The 23350-nt window shown below is 42.5% G+C and overlaps 1 protein-coding gene across 2 annotated transcripts in view; it reads right to left on the bottom strand.

Annotated features, from left to right (window-relative positions):
• Positions 1-23350, bottom strand: part of Cad74A (cadherin 74A) — a 109010-nt gene that overhangs the window by 24716 nt on the left and 60944 nt on the right. For both annotated transcript variants that reach the window (XM_075688062.1, XM_075688068.1), the window contains exons 31-35: positions 22168-22422; positions 18041-18153; positions 13872-14042; positions 9090-9178; positions 4967-5059 (exon numbers count right to left, since the gene is read on the bottom strand). In XM_075688062.1, coding sequence (XP_075544177.1) covers positions 4967-5059; positions 9090-9178; positions 13872-14042; positions 18041-18153; positions 22168-22422 — 721 coding nt within the window. The remainder of the gene's footprint in view (positions 1-4966; positions 5060-9089; positions 9179-13871; positions 14043-18040; positions 18154-22167; positions 22423-23350) is intronic.

Here is a 23350-nt window from a genome sequence, read left to right as displayed (position 1 = left end):
CCATGCCCACTTGACCACACCCCTAACCAATAATCACCAGTAATCTCTCTTATCAGGCAGTTGTGAGGCAAGAATTTGCCAACCTCGGTTTTCTTACTGCCTGCTCTGTCTCCCGACCTGATGCCAGACTGGTGCCGACAGCTGTGCCTCGCAACGACCTGAATTCTCTGCCCAGATTCCGCAATCCTGCTGAGTGGAGAACTAACGACAAGCCGATCTGTTTCCGTTGCCACCGAATCGACCATGTAGCTTGCCACTGCCGCTCCTGGACATTCCCGTATTCTAGCCACCTTTCCCCCTCTCCTCAACCATATGCCAATCCTCGCCGCTTCTCACCTCGCCATATGTCTCCTACCTCTGATGTTCCTGTAGATGACACTCGTCCTGTTTGCTCACCATCACCTCTATGCTGCCGGTCCCCATCGCCCCAGGAACGCCGCTATTCATCACCGACTATTTATGGACCTTCCCGGATGTAAAACTAGACCATGCAGCTCCTTGGGGTGGTGCTGCATTATTTTCATCGTGCTGAAATCCTCCATTGATGCTCCCAACTAACTAGAACTTACTTGATGTTCACGTCAACACTGTCCCTTTGATGGCGTTAATTGATACTGAAGCCCAGGTGTACATGAGTGCCAACTTCCATCGTCGACTGAAGAAGGTTCTTACGCCTGCTACTACACAAGCCGTACGCGTCGTTGGTGACGGCACTGTTGCCATCACTGGAATGTGTACTACCCATGTAAGCACTGCCGGCAGCCACGTTCCAGTACTTTTTACAGTGCTGACCAATTGCCCCCACGACCTTATTTTTGGCCTAGAATTTCTTACGGTGCATTCCACGCTGTTCGACTGTTCTGCCGGTACCCTTTGCCTCAAACTTCCTCTTCTCCCGCATGTTCATGCTGAACTTCCAAACAACTTTAGTACAACTGTCTTCATCCGCCTGCAGACTGAAGCTTTGGCTTTCATTGATTTGCTGTCTTCTTTCCCTGTGCTAGATGGTGATTATGTCATCACATCTGTTCCTGATGTGCTTTTGATGCACTATATCACTGTGTCCCAATAAGTCATAACCGTTGCTGATAACCAGACATGCCTCCCCGTCATCGACTTTGGCCTGACAAAGCAAGTTTTGCACCAAGGTATATCGGTTGCCATGCTGCGTGCTATAGCAGATGACCACGTCACGACTTTTTCAGTAGACGTCTGCTCCGATTCCTCAGCGTGTCCACGGGATGCAACTTGCCTTGACGCGACATTTAGTCCCATGATTCCTTCAGACCTATTGCCTCAACAAGTAGTAGCTCATGTTGCCTTTTGGTTTCCTACTGCAACATCTTCGACCTCAACAATTGACAACTGGGTCAGACTTCGTTTGTTAAGCATCACATAAATACTGGTGATGCTAGTCCCATTCATTGCCGGCCATATCGAGTTTTTGCATCAGAGCATAAGGTTAGTCAAGATGAAGTGAACAAGATGCTTGCCAAAGGCATTGTTGAACCCTCGTTGAGCCCTTGGGTGTCGCCAATTGTGCTTGTTAAGAAGAAAGATGGGACACGGTGTTTTGAGTCGATTATCGCCACCTCAACCGAAGTACGAAAAAGGATGTCTGCCCATTGCCTCGCATTGATGACGCCCTCAATTGTCTCAACGGTGCCAATTACTTTTCATCAGTAGACCTTCGGTGTGGTTATTGGCACATTTCTGTGGATGAAAAGGACCAAGAGAAGACTGCATTCGTCACCCCTGATGGTCTATATCAATTTAACGTTATGCTATTCGGTCTATGCAATGCCCCAGCAACGTTCGAATGTATGATGGGCTCTTTGCTTCAAGGGTTCAAATGGTCAACATGTCTTTGCTACTTAAAGGACATTCTCGTGTTTTCCCCTACATTTGAGACACACCTTGTGCGCTTATCAGCTGTTCTTTCACAATGCTAGGCTCCAACTGAATTCATCGAAGTGCCACTTACAGTGCAGATTACAGTGCTGGGCGACCTCATTGACGCTTTCGGTATTCAACCAGACTGGGAGAAAATTTGTGCAGTTACGTCTTTTCCTGTACCTCAGTCTGTCAAAGACGTTTTGTAGGACTATGCTCCTACTTTCAGTGGTTCATGAAAAATTTTGCAGCAATTTGCCCAACCACTTACTGATCTTCTAAAGAAGGATGTGCTTTTTAGTAAAGCAATGAACGGGGCTAGTTGGTGAATGTTCATGATTGTATTGAGCTTAGTGTTACACTGACCAACATGCGTACGTGTTCCTTATGCACCACGTACGTCCTTGTCTTGTTCCTTATGCTCGTCAATGTAACACTAAACGCAATACAATCATGAAGGATGTGCTGTTTACATGGGGTCCTGCTCAAGCTGCCACTTTCCGTATCGATGCCAGTGGCCACGGGATCGGAGCCATCTTAGCCGAACACTAACGAGGACAAGATCGTGTTATTGCCTGGGCTAGCTGCCTCCTCACAGCAACGGAGCACAACTATTCGATTACAGAGCGCGAATGGCTGGCTCTCATCTGGGCTGTTTCTAAATTCCGCCCCTATTTGTATGGCACATACTTCTCGGTAATCACGGACCATCACGCGCTTTGTTGGCTTTCCTCACTCAAGGATCCTACCGGCCGGCTTGTTTGCTAGGCTCTACGGCTACAAGAGTATTCTTATACGGTAGTGTACAACTTGTGCTACATCAAAACGCAGACTGTTTATCATGTTATCCAGTGGAGAAACCACCCGCTGTTCCTGACACCGATACCGACGCTTGCGTTATTTCCGTTTTTCAACTGCTCCACGTCACCAACGAGCAACGCCAGGAGGCCACCTTGCGCACCATAATTGATCGCTTGGAATCTTTGACTCAGATTCGTCCCTTCACTTATTTGTCCTCCAGGATGGTGTATTATACTGCCACAATGTTCGCCCCAATGGTCCTGCACTACTCCTCGTCATTCTGAAGCACCTCCGGTCAGCAGATCTCCGTGAAATTCACGACTTACCAACCACTGGTCACCTCGGCGTCTCCCACACTTACAACTGGGTTCGCCAACGCTTCTTTTGGCCAGGCCTTGCCCACTCCGTCCAGAAATACATTGTGGATGTGAGAAATGCCAGCACCAGAAAACACCATCGACACTCCCTGCCAGGGTTCCTTCAACTGCTCAACGTCCTGTCGTAGCCATTCCTTCGCGTTGGCTTGGACTTACTTGGCCCTTTCCCTCTATCAACATCTGGGAACAAGTGGATCACTGTGGCGACAGATTACACCACAACCAGGCACAAGCTTACCACGTCTTACCATCTGCAAACTAATGGTCTCACATAGCGTATTAATCGAACTCTAACAGACATGCTTGTAAAGTATGTCTCGTCCGACCATACTGATTGGGACCTTGCTCTACCCTATGTCACATCTGCATATAATTCTTCGCGCCACAACACTGGTGGTTATTCCCCATTTTTTCTGTTGTTTGGCCGAGAACCAACATCGCTGCAACAGAGGGCAGCGTATATGCACTTGATGCCATCACCAGGGCAGCGCAAGCACACGAAATTGCTCACGCTTGCCTCCTGACCTCCCAAGAGAACCAACGGCGTTTATACAATTGACAACACAGAGACATGAACTTTTCGTCTGGATCTCTGGTACTGCTGTGGTCCCTAACCTGTCATGTTGGGCTGTCAGAAAAACTGTTGTCTATGTACACAGGCCCATACCGTGTGTTGCCTGCCGTGACTTCAGTTACATATGAAATCACCCCAGTCAATGCTAGTGCTTCATCTGCCCCGCATTCCACTGATGTTGAGCATATCACACGCCTCAAACCCTATTATTCTCCTGTCAACACTGATATTTAGATGCACTGGGATGGTGCTTCTGCCACCGGGGATAATGCTACATGCACATTCATGTTTCATTTGGACGATGCGTGCAGGCGCCCTGAGGAAGGAGATGAACTGCTCTCGAGTCTCAAGCTGTCAGCTGAACTGGCTAGCACTGCAGCTGCTTTTGTAGATATACTTTGTAAATAGTCTTTAGCGTTCAATCCACCGTTCACGTAACAATATTAAACTAAAACTTTCAGTTCTCACATAATGGCTGTGCTCACAACCCTGTAAGTCAAAATAAAACGAGGTATTTCAACACAGCCGTGAACGAACCTTCTTGACATTGCCAGCTAAACTTTGGAGTGGCCCATTTATCCCGTCGTACTCAATTCTGCCATTTGCATCGAAGCAGTCACAGCACATCTGGCATCAGCCAATGGGGCCAAGCACACTCAGCACATTGTTATGCAACCAAACCCCTATAATTGCACTGAATCCAAACACAATATATGTACAGGCACAAAGCAACAGATAACACATTGCTGCTACTGCTGACCCAACACAGCACAACAGCTCTGCTTGTGGGGCAGCTTCTCTCTGCATAGCACTTATTTCAAGCTGCACTAAACCATAACTGGCCAAAGGAGAGGCATGCACATGGTGTCTAGCGAGGCTGTGGCTCCCTAAGACGAAAATTTCAAGTAATTCTTTCATTAGGCAGTACAACGTCAAAGACTTTTTCATTGCTTAATGATGAAATAAACTTCCCAGACATAATTTGCATGGAAAAAAAATGAAATCACGATCAAACTGCAAGTGCCAAGCTGAAGAGAGAGAGTGAGAAAGCTCTTTTTGGAATTCGGAGAATTCTGCCGGCGGGTTTAAAGTCACCTACATGCTATTCTTTTTTTCTTTCAAGCTGAAAGGTACCATTCAGTTCATGTAAGAGTATATGAGATTGTCTGCTATGCTGCAACAGTGTTGGCAGCTCCAACATTGAGGCAGTAGCGAAGGAGAGTGATAAATGAGCACTGCACAGCAGAGGGCCACGAAGATGTTGCTGCTCTCTCTCTCTCTCTCTTTTTTTTTTTAATTTAAAAACTTTAGGACAACTCACCTTTCAAAGTCCAGGCTTCCATCCTCTCGCGTTGAATATTGAGTGTCGTATATGTTGGCAGTAACAGCACTGGCAAGAGCGTGGTTTAAATCCCTACACAAAAGGACATGAAATTAAATTTCACAAGTTTCTGAAGCAAAAATGTCACAGCTTTGCTCGAACTGCTTAGCATCGATTGTGAAAGAAAATCAGTAGACTGCGATATGAAGTAAGGATAGTAGTTTTATCGGCCGTATAAACTTGTAAACATTCGCTTACTAACTAAATTAACAAGCATGGTGCCAAACAAGCACGGTGTCATGTACGCGCAAGCAAACATGAACAAGTCTCCCTCGATGAGCACGCACACTCGCTGTGAAAATGCTGGAGTGAGAAAGTACGGCAGCAGCAGCAAGCTAATTGACTTTCGTTGCTGCCTCTCGCTTCAACACGAACCAAGCGGCAAGTACAGAGCGCACACGAAGCCATTAGCCCTCGGTGTACCTAGACTCTGTGCTCTTCGCAGATGGCTTTAGCCAAGATAGGGCCCAGATGACACTGTGCTGCTGCGCCATACACAGCCGCCACAGGAGTAGAAGGCCGACGCCAGAAATGCGCCTGGAGTATCCGTATAATTGCTATCACAATAAGCACATCCTAGGCAGCACGCTCAAAAGATAGAACTGTTTGCATCCACAAAAGCCACATTTATGCAGGGTAGAGATTCACAAAAAAGGGCAATACACACAAATCTGCACAATGAAACTGCTTGATTCAGGAAAAGGAGCATGGAGCCCTGCTTTATGTAATGTGTGTACAACCTTGATGTCGCAGTGTTTCCTTAAGAAAGCCTATACTTTAACCTCTTAAATGTTTTATTATTTTGCTTTTCTTTAATGGCTTATTTTCAAACTTCACTCCATTGAAAACCCTTCTAAAGCTTTTTCAACTAATTCCCTTCACGAAAACCTCAATTTAACTCTTCAGTATGCAATATATACGTACTTGTAATTGCCACAAATGGCACAGTTAGAAAAGAGGAAAGATGCTTCGCTTGAAATTCTCTTCGCTTGAAGAACAAAATTTTTGTGCATCGCTTTCACTCTAACTGTCAGAGTCAAGCAGCGGCTTTCTTTATTATTATTATTTTTTTTTTACACGTGTGAGCCACGTGCAAGTTGTCAGTGGCAGATGCCATCGTTCCAAATCAGCTATAAGGCACAAAAAGTGCCCAATTCCAAAAATGTGGCATTTGAATGCTGACAAAGTGCTGTTATCCATGTAGTAGAAATAAACACTGCAATAAATGTGCCCCTCCAGCACTAATTAAATGGCTGCAATCTATGTTGTAGAACATGAAGATTAAATCAACACAGTCTTCAAGGCCCTGAAAGAAGTGCTAACAGCTATGTAGTAAAAAAAAAAAAAAAGAGTGAATAACAGCACAATGTAAGCCAATACTTTCAGAAGAAATTAAAGTTAGTAGTAGTGAACGATCCTTTCCGGACTAAGCAATCGGATGAAGTAGTGCAGTTTCTGCATGGCAATGAAGACATTGGTTATGCTTTTTCTGTCTATATAGAAGATTTATTCTATTCAGTGCCACATCGTGAACTTTTGTCTTCTGTCAATTCTTGCATTGAGGAAAACGGTGCAATTCTGTTCCAGAATGATGTCAGACTGTCAGTGCGGAGTTTCTTAAATCTTTTGGAATATTACCTAAAGGCAACTTTTATTCTTTTAATGACCAGCCTTTTCTACAGTGGAATGGCATCTGTACTAGGTCATGTGTTGCTCCAGTTCTCTGTGATATTTTTTAGCTAGTGTAAACCGGTCCTTAGACCACATCTTTAACGAGGGGAATATTTTAAGAGGTTTCAGGTACATTGATGATTTTTTAGTGTTTTTAACATTTGACTCGTCCTGCCAAGATATGGTTAATAAGGTCTTAAATGATATTAAGCAACATGGACAAGGCCTTGTTTTTACTCACAAGCTACCCCATAATAATGTTTTGCAGTTTTTGGAACTCCAGCTCGAGGTATGTGACCGACGTGTGTGTTGGGCTTACCAATCATACGCACAAAAGGAGCTCTTGGCGTTTAAGTCGGCATGATTACAAAATTGTAAAAGAAAGGAATTGTGTCTTCATGTATGGAATCGGCTTTCAAAAATTTATATGCGCATAAAATGTAGCATAGTTTTGACGATCAGGTGCGCTGACTTTTGGCAGCAAGTTTCCCTATGCCACTCCTAACTGCAGTTGCTGAGGCCCTGATTAAAAAAGAAAAAGCAGAAAGAGGGCGGCCGCTGAACGTGAAACATTCAGACCTGTGGTGGTGCCTTATCTTCATAAGATCACTCATCAACTAGTTGCTAGCAGGCATGGTGTCCCCTTGGCGTTTTCTGGGCCAAACAAGCTTGCTAAGCTGTGCTCCTGTACTTGCAGTGACAGCAAGTGAGGATGCCAAATCAAGCACGGGATCTCCCACATCCCATGTTCCACCAGTGTGGTTTTTCATGTGGAAATATTTACATCGGGCAGACAGGGTGATGTATCAATGAGCGACTTAGGGAACATGAGCAAAAAATAAATAATGCAGACAAAAACCGCACTTCCTCTACTCCAGCGTTTTGAAAGTTTCCGCGGTCATTGAGTGAGAAGTGTTCATGTTCGCTTGGTGCGCATGACACCATGCTTGTTAATTTAGTTAGTAAGCGAATGTTTAAAAGTTTATATGGCCAATAAAGCTACTATCCTTACTTTTTGTATAGCTGTCTACTAATTTGCTATCGTAATCGATGCTTTGCCTTTTGGACAAAACTGCGGTTTCTTTATCTATTGCAACTTTAGTGCATTGGGAGTAAATCTTTGCTTTTTCCAAATGAGAGAAAGTATTTCTGTATGAAAGAATGAGGTGCGCGGTACTGTAAAGGACTTATATTTTTTTAGGTGACGGCAAATCGAGTTACAATCGTACGCGTACACATTGCAATCGAGGGCAGTTTTGTTTCCTTGTTTCTTTGTCACGGAAAACGGGTGCGCGTTACTATCGAAGGCGTGTTAGAATCTAGTAAATACAGTACTAACTAAATTAACAAGCATGATGTCACACACGCACAGGCAAACATTAACACATCTCACTCGATCACCGTAAACACTTGCTATCAAAAGGCTGCCGTGAGTAAGAGCGGCAGCAGCAGCAAGCGAAGTGCCCTTTGTGCTGCCTCTTGCTTCAACGTGAACTAAGTGGCGAGAACACAGTGCACACGAAGCCATCAGCCCTCGGCATGCTTAGACTCTGTACCCACTGCAGATCGGTTTCAACATAGGGCGTGCACTCAGCCACACTATACGCCACCACCGCTGGAGTAGACCGTCCCCCTGCTGCCTTGTGCGCAATGGAAGACAGCGCGGCATGCTTACTTCCCACCTTCCTACTTTGCGTTCATGAGATTGAGCTGCTATCTTTCTCGGCTCACCCTTACACGCTTTCACTCGCATCCACAGCAGACAGTGCACAGCTGCAATGTTATCGCACTCGGACTTTATGCGGAACATCATGGCGACACTGACGCCAACGGTGGAAATTTATTTATTTTATTTATTCCAAATACCCTCAAACGCAAATGCATTGTAGAGGGGAGTGGTTACAAAGGAATGGGAAGTTATACAAAGTTATACAAAAGAAACGGTAATACAAAAACTATTAAGGCAGAATACATGAAAAAACAACAAAACAAAAAACAAACAGTATGATACAAAGTGACTGGCAATATGGCACAGTTAGTTACAAGAAAGTAAAGTTATATAAAATATCAATTCAGATAGCTTTACTAAACTCATGAGCTAATGCTTTAAATGCTACCTGCTTTTATCAAAAAGTGCATACTTTTACTATTAGCTGAAATATAGTTTATACACAGAGCATGCATGTTATTGGATAGAAAGAACAAAAATTATCAGATTTCATTTCTACTACTTGTTTGAACACTCTTTGGGTTATTAATGAAATGTCTGAATAATATATCTAAGAAAACATTTACAAGCTTGGTCACATTTCCAAAGCGCAAGATCCAACTATCTTGGCTGAACATCAAAATTGTGCTAAATTCAAGCTCAAGGTCCCCAGTGCCAACTTACTTTTCAAACTGTGGAATGACTTTCCGAATTTCTTGTGGCTGCTTATAGAAGATAAACTTCATTAGATCAGAATCATGGAGTATGTGAACCTAGACAAGGAATAGAGAAAAAAAGTGATACATTCTGTTCACTGATGAACTTTTGGAAAGCATTCATTTTCCCTTACATTAAGGCAGTTTCACCAAGTCAACACATATGATTAAGGTAACTATCATGAACTTAAAAAATCAACAAAGAGTCAGCAGAAATAAAAAATACAGAGACCGTGCTAAGACTTGTTCATAAAAAACAAATTGATGTGCTTGAGCCAAGTACAAGGGCCACAAATCATTCAGCCAGTAGATAACTGCAGATAAATAAAGCCCAAAGATTAAGAGCATCAAAAATGCTTAATTTATTTGACCGTTAAGAAGGTCTGAATTCTGTGTATTTAAGGTTTGGTAGCACAACGGCATGTTAGGCCATACTAACTAGCTACATGTTGGATTTCTGCGGGGTTCTCGGCATGCCGAAAAAGTTCCAGTAGTGCCAGTGCAGCATATTGCACATATTTTTGAACTGAACACTGAGATGCAGGCTGCACTGTCTGCTTGGCCCAACTGCTCAATATCCTAACACTAATGACCACTTTTTCAATCTAGCGCAAGCTTCTTGTGCTTTCAATGTATCTCTGAAACACTTTCATGGCACTGTAGCACAAATGACACTGCTTAGTCTGATAGTATGGATAATCGAACAAATTTGACGGAATCTCGAAAACACATTCACAGTGCCTGCAGTAATATTTGAAGGGCTGGAGACTATTCCAGCTGTATTAAAGGATTGCTGAAGAGGTTAGGGAATGTTTTCACATCTTCCGCAAGTATACATTATGCCGGCAAACATCACTACGCCGAGCCCTATCTGCACAATGCCACACACCTCAGCTGCAGCACCTTGCCATGAGAAGCAGAGATTCCCCGCACTACAATTGCACCTCAGCTGTATCAGGCCGCAATCAAGGGCCACGGTGCAGCAGCACCCATTCAAACAAGAGAATGGAGGGCTATGGTGCAGTGCACTGTGAAGTGATGCATGTGGTGCAGTAACCCACATGTGAATCGAACATACATCGCCACATACAAGGTGCTACCCAGAAGTTTGAGGAATTTAAATAGCGCGCCCGAACTAGGTGTAGCACACCTTTTCACAACTAGATGCGACAAGCAGTATGCCTTGTGTATCAGTCCGCTGAGAGACATGTAGCTGAGAGGAAGTGTTGTTTTATTGAGCGTGATTTTGCAACGCTATGTTTTACTGATTCGGCACATTTCTTTTCAATGTATATGATGGACTTTAAGGAGCAAAAAATCTGCATCAAGTTTTGTTTCAAACTTAACAAAACTGCGGCAGAAACTTATTATATGTTACAGGAAGCGTTTAGTGTTTATGCTGTGACCGAGATCAAGACATTTATGTGGTATAAACACTTCAAAGAAGGAAGCACGTCTGTTGATGACGATGAGCATTCTGGATGCCCATGAACGAGCATGACATTGGAAAGGAAAGGAGAAGTTCGTGTGGCTATCCTTGCAAATCACAAGCTAACTATAAAGGATATCTGCTATATTTTAGGACAGTCATAAAGCGCAGTTGATGTCGATGTTGAGTCTACAGTTCAACAAATTTTGTCGTTCGTCTTCAACATGAGATGCATTTCTGCCAAATCTGTGCCATGACTGCTCGGAGTCCACAATTCGTGCCTCTTGGACGAACTGTCAATAGCAAGTTTTACTGCGAACATCTGGAGCAGGGGAAGAACAACTGTCTTCTCCACCATGACAACTTGCCAACTCACACATCACTCATTGTTTGACAGTTCCTGACTTCCTGAATCACAGTGCTTCCGCACCTGCCCTACTCACCTGACCTTTCACCCTGTGACTTTTTCTAGTTCCCAAAAACGAAATCGAGGATGAAAGCACCACAGTTTAGCACAGATGAAGAGACTCAGCCAGAATCGCAGGAGGCCCTCAATGCACTCACATCTGAATACTTCCATGGATGCATGGAATCGAGGGAGAAATGCTGGGATCGGTGAATACATGCTCAAGGTGACTACGTCGAATGCGACAGTGTGGATTAGGAGTTATAGTGATCAAACTTTTTTTACGACCAAATTCTTTGAACTCTTGGGTATCACCTCATATTTTTTAATCTTTTGCGCTTATGGCATATTCAAATTTTGCCTACATAACCTGCTGACTCTAGAAAGCTGAAACTTTTGTCATAGTGGAATAATAGGGTAGGATGTTAAGGTATGAATGCTGATAAATATAACTAAAATTAACACGGTTGGCTGTGTGAATAAACACACACAACACAAGTCTACCAAACTGTCCTAGTGGAAGAACACTAGAGTTGAGGATTGGGGGGAGTTGGCACTGCGTTCTGAAACTGGGACAACACAACATGGAAATGAAGAACCAAGCTGAGCTGGCCAGAAGAAGGAACAGAGCGTTCCTTCTTTTAGCCAGCTCGGCTTGGTTCTTCCTTTCCATGTTGCAGTGTACAAGTTCTAGTAAAAGAACACTGAAGTGTTCTTGTGTTTTGCTTTCTGATGGTTGTATGTAAGACTAAAATATGATGATCAGCAAGGGGATCAGTGCAACATGCACATCGTGAGGAATATTCCTTTTGTAAGAAATGTCTGTGTGTTAGCAGTAAGTGCAGAATTCTGAGTCTGCATAGTGTTAATTTAACGCATTCCTGGTGATGACAGCTTCATCATATGCCTAGTACTGACTTGCTGAGTAGTAGTACCTAAAGACTGAACACATCCACATAGTTCTGATGTCAGTCACAGTACATGCAAGTACATTTACAAAATGCATAAGAAATTCAAACTTGTTAACTGCAGTAGCTTGCTGGTTATCATGTGAAATACACATAATAGGCTAGTGATGGGAAAAAAAAAAGAAAAAACACACAAGCTATAATCAACCTCATCATGACTTGCCAAACTGAAAACTATAGGTGCTGCAAGCAAATTCGAATGTTTGCAGTCAGCTAGACGACTGATCTCAAGCCGCAGCTGTCACGTGGCAGGGGCCATCAACATCTCTATTAAAGGGTTCCTGAACCATCCCTCGGGCCTGGTGAAAAGACAGCCAGCAGTTAGCACAGGCTACTGCGAACATCTCAGCCAACTTTTGCAGTCGTGTGCGGCATTTGGAGCTCGCAAGCGGAGCACACTGTCACCTTTCTCTCAAACGCACTTTTTCCTACAAAAGCCTGCTCTTCACTCTTTTCTGGATGCTTTATATTGTGATATAGTAGATTCCCATACGCGGCTGCTAGTGGCCAATAGCTGACGTCAATCAAGAATGTTGTTTGGATCAGTGCGCTTCTTTACACTGTTACTGTGTATGTTTATTGACAAATTTTTTGACAGAAGTTTAATGAACAGGCTGAAGTAAGCAAAAATCTGCTTTTGAATTTCGATAATAATTACGCACTTCCGGAAGAAGCCAACTATCATCTGCTCACGCTTGGCAGCGGTCGCCTGCATAGGAATTAAACTTTGGCCACCCTGCTTATCGGTGTCATAGCCATCGGGCCTCTCTAATTTCGACTGGTTTTGTACGCTCAGCAAGCCTCGAACCACACAAAACTTAAGGCCAGACTACACGCACGCTTGCCAGCACGCGCTCACTCCTGGCCGCTCCTAGTTGGACGCCTTGGCAGACTTACTGATAGCGCTTCAAATTGCGTAAGTTGGATGTGGCTACTATCTGTTGGTCAAGCTGGTGAAGGACAAAGCCAGTCTGCACCACGCAGAGCATGAGCACACACTCAAGCCCTGTCGTGCACAAAGCAAACGCTGTGCATACTACACACTACAGTTCCATGTAGCTGCAGTCTGGTGCTGCAATGAGTCCACTGGCTAAGAGCACTGCGGCTCGCTGAGGACAACTTCATTGGCTTACACTTGGCATATCGTAGACACCAAAATCGTAAGTAGTGGCGCATATGTGAATATTCAAAATCAAACTTGAACTGCGCGCCACGGTGACTTTCAGTAGGTGGAATATTGTGGCCACGGCCTGCTATGCCGTAGCCTTCGCAGTGCAAGGCATTGAAGAAGGGGCGGAAGCACCGCGAAGGGCGTGTTTAATTGCCAATAACTCCGCTTTTGCTGAACGCCTTGAAGTACTTTTTGCGGCAAAGTATTTCTGAAATAGCCTATTTTACCTTCAAATGCATTTCTCCACTTCTATAAAAAATGGTTCAGGGCCCCTTTAATTGAGCCAACTGCATGTACGATCAATTCAGGATTTCAGAATTATACAAAGTCACACAAAATCGCATGCATTCCAATGGTGGCATACAAAATTTTTTGTGTTTAGTATAGAAGGAACAAAATCCAAAGTATGATAACGACAATTAAATAAAAGAAATGTGTACGCTAGTAGGTCTGGTGGATTAGCATGCCCTGGTACCACAGTTCTAAACATACAAAAGATGGCATTAAAAGTAGAGACAATAAAGGACAGTTTCAGAATATTTGTTTTGAACCTATGCTATGACAAGAAAAATTGTCAGCAAAATACTTTTTACAGGGACATTGTAGTTTCAAGAAATGATGCTCGTGCAAACTATGCTGCACTGTGCGTATAATTTTTTTTGCCTGCCATGAAGAGCCCCGCAGTGCTTTCCCTTTTGCCAAGTGATAGCGAGGGAGAAAACGAGCACAAGCAAGTGGTGTAAAAAAAAAAACACTGCACCCTAAATTTTACTTACCCGCACATGTGTGACAGCAGTATTCTGGGGTCCAGGGGCACTTTGGCACTCAATGGTTATATCAAAATATCCATCTCTGTATTTTCCCAAGCTTCGAATGTTTCTAAGGGTGCCTTTGTGAGCATCAAGCTCAAACTGACCCATCACAGGCATTGATTCCTTTGATGACGGCTGCAAAAAATTAGAAAAGGATTCAGTTTAGTAGTGACTAAAATGATTTTACAAAAGCATGTACACTGCAAAGCAAAAGGCATCCTTGAAGATAATAACACATCAGAAGAAAATTACAACACAAAGGCAGAATTTGAGGCCTCTCTGAAATTCCAAGTGACACAGATAAATCAAGATCTGCTAACAGGTTAACACAAGCACCTAATAATATAGCAGGTTCCAAGGGACAGGAGGAATGATGGAAGGCAAATGAGACAAAAATACAATTAGAAAATAATGGAAGAGGCTAATGTGGGACAGGCATTATCTAAGAGAATCTGAAAAGGCCTTTGTTTTACAATGGGTGGTGGGCTCCTAAGGATCATGATAACGAAATCAAAGTAATAAGAACTAATAGCAAGGTACAAATGTGTCAATTCTTCTGAACCTATTGCTGTAAAAAATCTTATCCATTACGTTGCCTTATAGTAATTTTAGAATGGGGGTGTCTCAAATCTCATAGCTACCTACAACAGTCCACAATATGCTGCAGGATGGTGTGCCAGTGTGACAGACAGAACTGTTACATGCTGAAATAAATACAATGTCATGAAGCACCAATGTAAAGCAGGGATTGAATCCACTGGGAGTAAAAAATGCCTGAGCGGGACAAATGTCACCAGTAAGCAGTATACAGCGCTATACCAGTACTTGCCTGCTGCAACCCAAAATGTACAAGGCTCAAATAGTATAGGCGTGTGCGCTCCCTGGATTGATATTACTGTACTGCACTCAAACACACACATGCAGGCACATCTGCACGCCAATTTATAACGCAATAAAAACAAGGCAAGAGACACAATCAAGCCTAATTCACTCAGGGCGGAAGCTAGCCATCAAAGTGATTAGACCACTGTTTCTCAAATTACTTCTGGACCACAGGTTTTTCAGAGTTAAAGGGAGTCAATGCAGACCATTCTAATACTCACCAGTGACAAGCACTATTGACTCTCAAAAGAGCAAGTGGCACCTTCTGGCGAGGCAAGTATATGTAATCAACATTCTTGTGCAAAGCCACGCCCTCCACATCAACTCAGATAAACAAAGTTTATGTTGAAGCACAGTTGAGACAGGGAATGTCTTAGAACCTGAGGCTAGTAGCCTAGTTTCCAGTATAAAACATCACCTTTCCCAGTGATTATAGATTGCTTGCGACATAAAGAGAACCAAAATTACAATTCTGCATAATGATGAGCAAAACGTGAAAAAGGTGAATGCAAGAGCCAACGTTTCGACAAGTGGACTTGTCTTCTTCAAGGCGACGTATGCTTTTCTCAGCACAGTATATGTAGGTGGGGTTCTTGTAAAGGGGAGAGGGTGTGAGGCGGGAGGATGCGGAAACGAGGGAAAATGTGTTAGCATGTCGAATTGAGAGTAAAGGAACGCTCTGTACAAGGTACAAGGTACAAAGCCAGGGCACAACCCACCCCCCCCCCCTCACCCCGGTCTGTCAACGCGCGCGCGTTAGCCGGCGTGTCAAGGGCGTCTGACACGCCGGCTGACAAAAAAAAAAAAAGGGAAAAAAAGAAAAAAAAAAGAAAGGAAAGGAAAGGGAAAAAAAGAAAGGGGGGGGGGGATAAGCCAAGAAATCAAAACTAAGTGTTGTTGCCTATATCTTGAAGTTTAGCATAGCGAATAGATTCTAAAGCTCCCTTTGAAACGTTTATGCCTGTTGGTTGCAATGTCTTGAACTTATGGATAAGGTATGTTTCTCTGTATTTTCTTTCTTGTTCAGAACGGAAATTTGACTGTAAGATGTAGAGTTTAAGTTCATCAAAGTTATGACCTCGTTGGTTGAAATGCTCGGCGACGGCTTTGGGAAGCTTTTTAGCTGTGTCCGCGCGATGTCCGTTTAATCTGACGTTCATTGATTGTCCTGTTTCACCGATATATTGTTTCTTACAGAAGGAACATTCAAGCATATAAATCGCATCCGAACTTGTACAAGTGAAGCTAGATTTGACTTCATGCGTATAACTATTTGCGGTGCTTTTAATTTTAATGTCACTTTGAAGGTGCCTGAAGGTTTTTCACCTAGGGCGACAAGATGCTTTTATTACGGGGGAATGCTGTTGGCTGAATTTTGCGTGCACTAACATGTCTTTAAAGTTCTTGTTTCGGCGATAGGTAACCCTGGGTACATCCGGGAACGCTTTTCGCAGATGCTCATTACTCACCTCACACCCTCTCCCCTTTACAAGAACCCCACCTACATATACTGTGGCGAGGAAAGCATACGTCGCCTTGAAGAAGACAAGTCCACTTGTCGAAACGTTGGCTCCTGCATTCACCTTGTTCACGTTTTTCTCATCGTCTTGAATTTCCATCTCCCGCTTTCCCCGTATTTTCCCTGGAATTCTGCATAATGTAGCATAACATTCTTTTCATTCTCATGGCCCCAGCATGGTCCTCTGGTTCAGTTAACAAGGGGGCCACTCAATTATGTGTAAACATGTCAAGAAGTTCATCACAGCTGAATGTTTTAAAACCACTAGATCAGACAATTCAAGTATTAACGGCAAATCTTTTTTGTGCTTCTCTAGATGTGCGCTCACGTATGAGAAACAATGAAGTGAAGTGAGCAGAGAAGAACGAAGTACTATACTGAATAACTTTTTTCCTTGAAAACTGGATCATTGAAGGAAACTACATTGGTTGTGATGTGCCAATCCAGTATAAATGCCTCCACACAGATGGCAAAAATGTGGTGTTCCAGGCAAAAAACAAGGTTATTTGGTGAACAGGCAGTTAAAGCAAAATTTTTGAAGGACGCTTAAGCTTCGCCTTAAAGAGTGGAACGCAATAGCATTCAAAGATCCCTGACTGCTTCTCACGCTTCCCGGCAACTGCAGTGTATGTAACCATAATGTTTATCTGGAAATGCTTGCGGCAAACGCTGTGCACAAAGGCTGGCTTTCTGGTAGAAACGCAGCCTCTTGCGTGAGCCGCGATGCAGCGGAGGCAGCACCATCTGGAAGTCTTTCAAGGAAACGGGCGCACCTCTCTGTGGACTCTGAGATATCCTCGCGCTGGCATGCGCAAATAGCGGACGCCATGGCCGGTTTATGAATGGTAGAATCGCTGGAAAGGGGCTTGTTTGAGCTCTCAGGTAACAGAATTTTTTTTCTCATATATATTCAAATTACAATTCGATGCTATCATGGTTGTGTGTAAGTCGTACTTTATGAATTTTCTACTTATTTTAGCTTAAGAAATACAATTGGTTCAGTAATTTCCTTCCAACACATGGAGGGTCTGGGTATGGGTGGTTCGAAAATCTTTTTGCCGAAACAACATCCAATGCTGGACGTCGACATCAGATTTTCTGCGACACGGGGCCCTTAATGCTATTCGTGTCAAAACAGTAGGGACAAGATGCAGGTCCTGCAGAAAACTCAAATGGACTTCCAGTAAAGTTTGGGAGGATACACGAATAGAAATATATTGTAGAGGCACTTCCTAATTTACCTAAATATTGCAGTGTTGTGGAAAACTCATGCAGATGCATGTTATAAACAAATGCAGTAATTTAATTTATGTAAGCAAAAGAAAAAGCTTGGAATGCAACCCTGATTGAAATTTCTTGAGTGTAATCACTGCAGACAAGTGCAATTTATTATTGGGGGCTAAACAAGCAAGCAACGCACACAAACATTGTATTAATAAATCCAACAGGGAAATGCTACCTCGGTGCAAAATTTCAACATAAGTGAGCCACTTGTTCAGCTGAAAGTGTCATATGCTTGTTGCTTCTATTTGCAGAACACTCAATAAATATCAAAGCCAACTCTGAAGGTCTGCACAATCATAGCTAGCACAATGCAAATGTTTCTTCCTGACAATTCCAAGGCTCCCTTTTATTGCAGTAGCTAGAAATGAAGTGATACAATATCAGACCACATATTTTTGCTTTCACCATATACCCAGTAATAATTAAAGGAAGCCAGAAAGGTACTCACTCTGTAGTATGTAACGTTTCGAATAGAGTACATGATCATGTTTGATGAGCTGTCTGGATCCTTTGCTTTCAATGTGATTAGCTCACTGTTAATCTCAGAATTAATCCTTATACCTGTAAGACAGATCATAAAGACAATTCTTCATTGTAACAAATATCAGAATGTAAATCTTTGGATAAAAACAACAAATGTATTAGTGAAAATTTGTGCTCTCAAGTTTCAAAAATTTTATGTGACCTGTTAGAAGTGGCAATTATGTACAACTATTAACATCCAGAATGGTGAATAAAATCAAGCACACATACAGAGGCATAACAACTGACAACAAATCAAGGGTCTTATAAATAAAATATATTAACACCAAAGCACAAAAATTCAGAAATAAAGCTAGTACATACTGAGCTTCTAGATGTACCAAGAATTTCAGGTGAGGTAAAAAAATTTCTAGACTGTGCCTTTGAGATAAAAAAAAATTTTGGCAACCCATTACTGATGGCTGAAGCCATCATGGTGTGGGTGTTATGCACAAGCTAGGCATTTAAATAAAACAAGCTACATTAAGTAATCACTTTAGGGTGCATGTTGCAGTTAAAAGATGAAAACCTCTCAGCTATAAAGCCATGTTCAAAATTGCCAGACACAAATTAAAATATATCTGTCCAAAAAATATGCAGTAAATTACAGCAGCATTCCATGTATAATTTTTCCCAAAAGCTTTCCTTTTACACTGCAGTCATGCACTGGCATTGCATGCCATGACAATTATATATTGTGGCACAGTTCGAGAACAAATATGCCAAAACCAGTACTAGTCATGAGATCCTTGACAAATAAGCATGCACTAACCAGAGTTTAATTACGTGAATGCAACATGTACCCAAAGTAACCAACTACAAAATAGTGATTTTTTGCTAGAAAGAGACTCCAAAGGCAAATATTAAGTAAAATTTAAGTGACAGATGCATGCTCACCAATGTCAAAAGCGTTCTCATACTGAGAACAGAGCATTTGTAAGCAAGAAAACGATGTAAACACGGGCAGAATCAGTGCCACCACTGTGAAATTATGGCACCAGCTCCCATGATGTCTAGTGTCCCATTTATATTTGTAAACTTTACTCAACCTCTGATAATAAAAAAGTGAACTACAGTGCACTGCAAGATGAAAGAAAATGCAGTTTAGTCGACTTGATTAAAATTTTCTTCAGAACCTTTTGATACTACACGCCACTCTGCCAACACTATTTGCAGGAGAGTAGCATCCTCATTATGTGGACCTCTGAACTTAAAGGAGGCCTTGACACACATGACCCGAGAGATCATTGGTACTGCTTTAGGAATGATACCTATAACATCCCATTCTTTACACACTTTTTGAACTGCAGAATTGTATCAACTATTCAGTCACAACATTATGGGCACCCAATTTATCTCTTGGCATAGAAAAAATACCCGCCGTGGTTGCTCAGTGGCTATGGTGTTGGGCTGCTGAGCACGAGGTCGCGGGATCGAATCCCGGCCACGGCGGCCGCATTTCGATGGGGGCGAAATGCGAAAACACCCGTGTGCTTAGATTTAGGTGCACGTTAAAGAACCCCAGGTGGTCAAAATTTCCGGAGTCCTCCACTACGGCGTGCCTCATAATCAGAAAGTGGTTTTGGCACGTAAAACCCCAAATATTATTATTATAGAAAAAATGCTGCAAGGTTTCTATAAAGGCAATCTAACACTACAGATTAATTTATTGTTTGCTTTTAGTTGTCCCTTTAATAAGAGTTACTTGGGCACATCACAAGCTTCCTAAATTTTGCCACTGCTAATAATATACTGCTTAAAAAATACAGCCCTTCTATGCAGTACAAATGTTTTTTTTTTTCACTTCAGGCATATACCTTTGTAGAACTATCAACCTTCTTATTAGCCTAGATCTATCACAAAACCTTAACCTATAACGAATATAATGCAGTTAAACCTCAATATAACAAACATCAATATAATGAAATTCTCCATATAACGAAGTATTTAACTTTTCATAACCTCTTGTCCATAGAACATGTATTTAGAACCTCCATTTAACGAAGTGTGTTTGTATGCAATTTCAATATAATGAAATTTTGATTCTGCCACAAAGGAATGCCAAGACAATAAATGGAAACTTCCGTGGATGCAAACTGTTGAACTACAAGCGGCTGCTTGCAAACGCACCTCTCAAATCGCATGCAGGGTTACAAGAGCGATTACCGAAGTGAAGCGGCATCATGTTCTGGGTATAAAGTGCAAGTGCGATAAGATCATATAGCGCCCTGGACACTTCATGCTTTAGGTGTGAGTGAAAGTGTGCAAGGGTGAAACAGGAAAGATGGTAGCTTCTTTAGTGCCACCTTCCCACGCTAGCAAAGGGAAAGAGGGGGAGGGGAGCGAGCTCGCAGTAACACGATCAAGCATGTGCGAGGGGAGGGGGTTAAGTTGGTGCACATCGCAATTTCTGGCGCACGTCTCGGCCATGGCTGCGCATGGCTGTAAGCGAGGCTGAACGCATACACATCCGTGCACCCTGCTTTAGAAGTAATCTGCCTCATGTGCAAAGAGTGGGCGTCCCGAGATGGCGTGGCATCATGTAAGCTGTCTTACCATGCGTTTAGTATAGTAGGTTGCCTAATCTCGAGTTTCGCTCACCCAACGCGTTGAAGCAAAAGCCAGACAAAGCATTCGCTCCCTACTGCCGGAGCTTTTCATGATAGCGTCGTCTCAGTGTGGGCGACGCTATCAGCCGCGGGGGCGAAGTGAATGCGAGAGCATGGCTAGCTTCGCTTAATTCGTACTGTCGATATGAAGATATCGTCGACGTGGCATGAAACCATATCATTCGTTGCCGCCTCCCAAATTCATCAAAATGAATTGTTTTCTCATTCAAATTTGCTTTTTTCAACAGCCCGATAATTCAGAAAATTCTGTGGCCCCTTTCTGTGCAAGAAAAATCGATCGGCGACTATACTCATTTGCATAAAAAGGTCGAATTTCAATACTACAAAATTTCCATATAAAAAAGCAAATTGTCGATTTTACCTACTCCATTATATAGAGTTTTAACTACTAGTACTATAGTATCAAGCAGAACAATTGCATTATCAAGATAACTACAACTGCACGCACCAATAAGCTTATTCCAGAAAATGCCCCAAAACTCAAATATACAAATCTCTAAAGCTTTCACACAGCCCGATGCACAGTCTGCTACTGCAATTCATGGCATCAAAGGGCCACGTGCTTATGTTCAGGGACAGCTGTGCACATGCAAATGGCACCTTGCTGGTGCTCATGTGACATAAGCAGCTGACATAAGCATAAGTGCACAACAGCAGCTGATTTATATTATAGTGACAAACTTATTAGTGCACTTATGCATTTTTTTTCTAACTGCTATAAATTCTGTCTCACAAGAACACATATGCTGTGTGAGTGCACCATTTACAAAATTATTTTTGTAAGCTAATTCAGGAAAGAACTTTAACAAAACATGGGTGGACAAAGATACAGCAAATAGGTACATGCAATGCGTATCTCTTCATCTAAGTTTCACTTATCCATACCTCCGAGCTTAACTAGACGTGAGAGGCACGGGTTGATCTGGAGCAAGTATTTTTTTGTTCTGCGTTGGAAAATTTACTTTCCACTGGTCATTTAAGAGCAGGTTTGCATTTCACAAGCCATTTTGGATCAGCTCATTTTTACAAATATTTGCTCTTTCTTGCTTGACCATCGACAAGCAGAATGAAATGAAAGTCTACAGCATGTTGCATTCTCCTGGCTGCAAGTGACAACTTTCGTTGTGATACAGTGCAGAGCATGATGCTTCTCTCCGGCAAATATGCATCTGCAAAATCAAGTGTTATCCCTGAATGAATATTCAAGTAGCTGCTCCGAAACGGCAAGTGGAATTTACCACAAGGCAAACTAACAAGCCAATGGACTTATCCTTGCCGACTCCTTGATAGGCTGGCAAGCTGGCCTACAAAAGAATGAAACCTCCTAATGAGTGACAATGCAGCACCCAAAGTAAAATGCCCATGTTACATAAAACTGAACACAAAACAACCGCAAGGCATAGAAAGTCTATCATGTACTCACCAAGCACATAGGAAGGCTTTTCAAATGAAGGTGAGTTATCGTCAATGTCTTCGACCCTTACATCAACCATGAGCTGGGTCTTGTCATCGGGATTGTAAATGGCGTCGACTTCTGCAAGTCGCTTTGATGGCATGCTAACCTGCACTGTAAGGAGGTACCGGTCTTTTTGCTCACGATCAACTCTCTTCTTATTCAATATCTCGCCCTCATTGTTGCCTGTGCGCTGAATGGTAAAGACGTTGTCCATGTTACCACCTGTAAAATCATTTGTTAAAGGAACAAAATCAACCCACACATATTCGTCAAAAGGACAAGAAACAGGTAAATGCTCCTCCACTATACACCTGCTGCCCAATTTTCTAATACTAAAAAAAAATTTTTTTTTTTGTAGTCATAATACAGTTTAATTAAATATGAGGACACATTATGTTGTGGTATACTGTAAACCATTGGATGTGCTTTTTTACAATACAATATAATACAGGTTATTCGCCCATTTTTTATACACATGAATCTGCTGGTCAGCCTAAGCAAATAGCGCTTGACGGCTGATCTGGCAGTTGGCAGATACATCCGCAGTTGCAAAGACGTTATGATGCGCAACACAAAGATCAGATAGCAGGATCCTGTCCTGTGTGACATTAAAAAATAAATAATATTAATAAAGAAATGATGAATATGGAAAAGCAAGTACAACTTGACAAGCACCGATAAGTAGACCAGACAACAACAAAATTGCAACAAATCATGCACCTAATGCCATATAGAAATGCCATTCTTGGATTGTTTCTCAGCACAACTTTCTTATCTTTTCCCCAGTGTTTTTCTTTTTTTCAATACTGCATAGATCATCAAATACCACAGGGACCTAATACTTCCTAGTTTTTTTACCGTGGTTTGTGAAAACTCTCGGCTTAACGTATCTTTCTCTGAGTGTCACTTCTTTGTGGACAGCTACCCTGAAATATATGGCTAAGTAGTGCCGCAGAACCACTGAAAAGCGAAACATATTGCTTACCTTGTATATGCCTAGTTTAGAGTATTTTTCTTTTGAAGAAGACGTGTGTAAGACTGCTCCATAAGAGATTTGCATCATAACACAAAATCGACAGTTGGAGAAATGGAGATTTCCTTGTTGCACAGCTGACTACGAGTATTTTAGTGCTCATTCAGACAAAGAGTT

Source organism: Dermacentor variabilis, chromosome 1 (genome assembly GCF_050947875.1).
Source record: "Dermacentor variabilis isolate Ectoservices chromosome 1, ASM5094787v1, whole genome shotgun sequence".
Lineage (NCBI taxonomy): Eukaryota > Metazoa > Arthropoda > Arachnida > Ixodida > Ixodidae > Dermacentor > Dermacentor variabilis.
The sequence above is the reverse complement of the archived record's forward strand: the minus strand, read 5'-3'. Positions and strand labels throughout refer to the sequence as shown.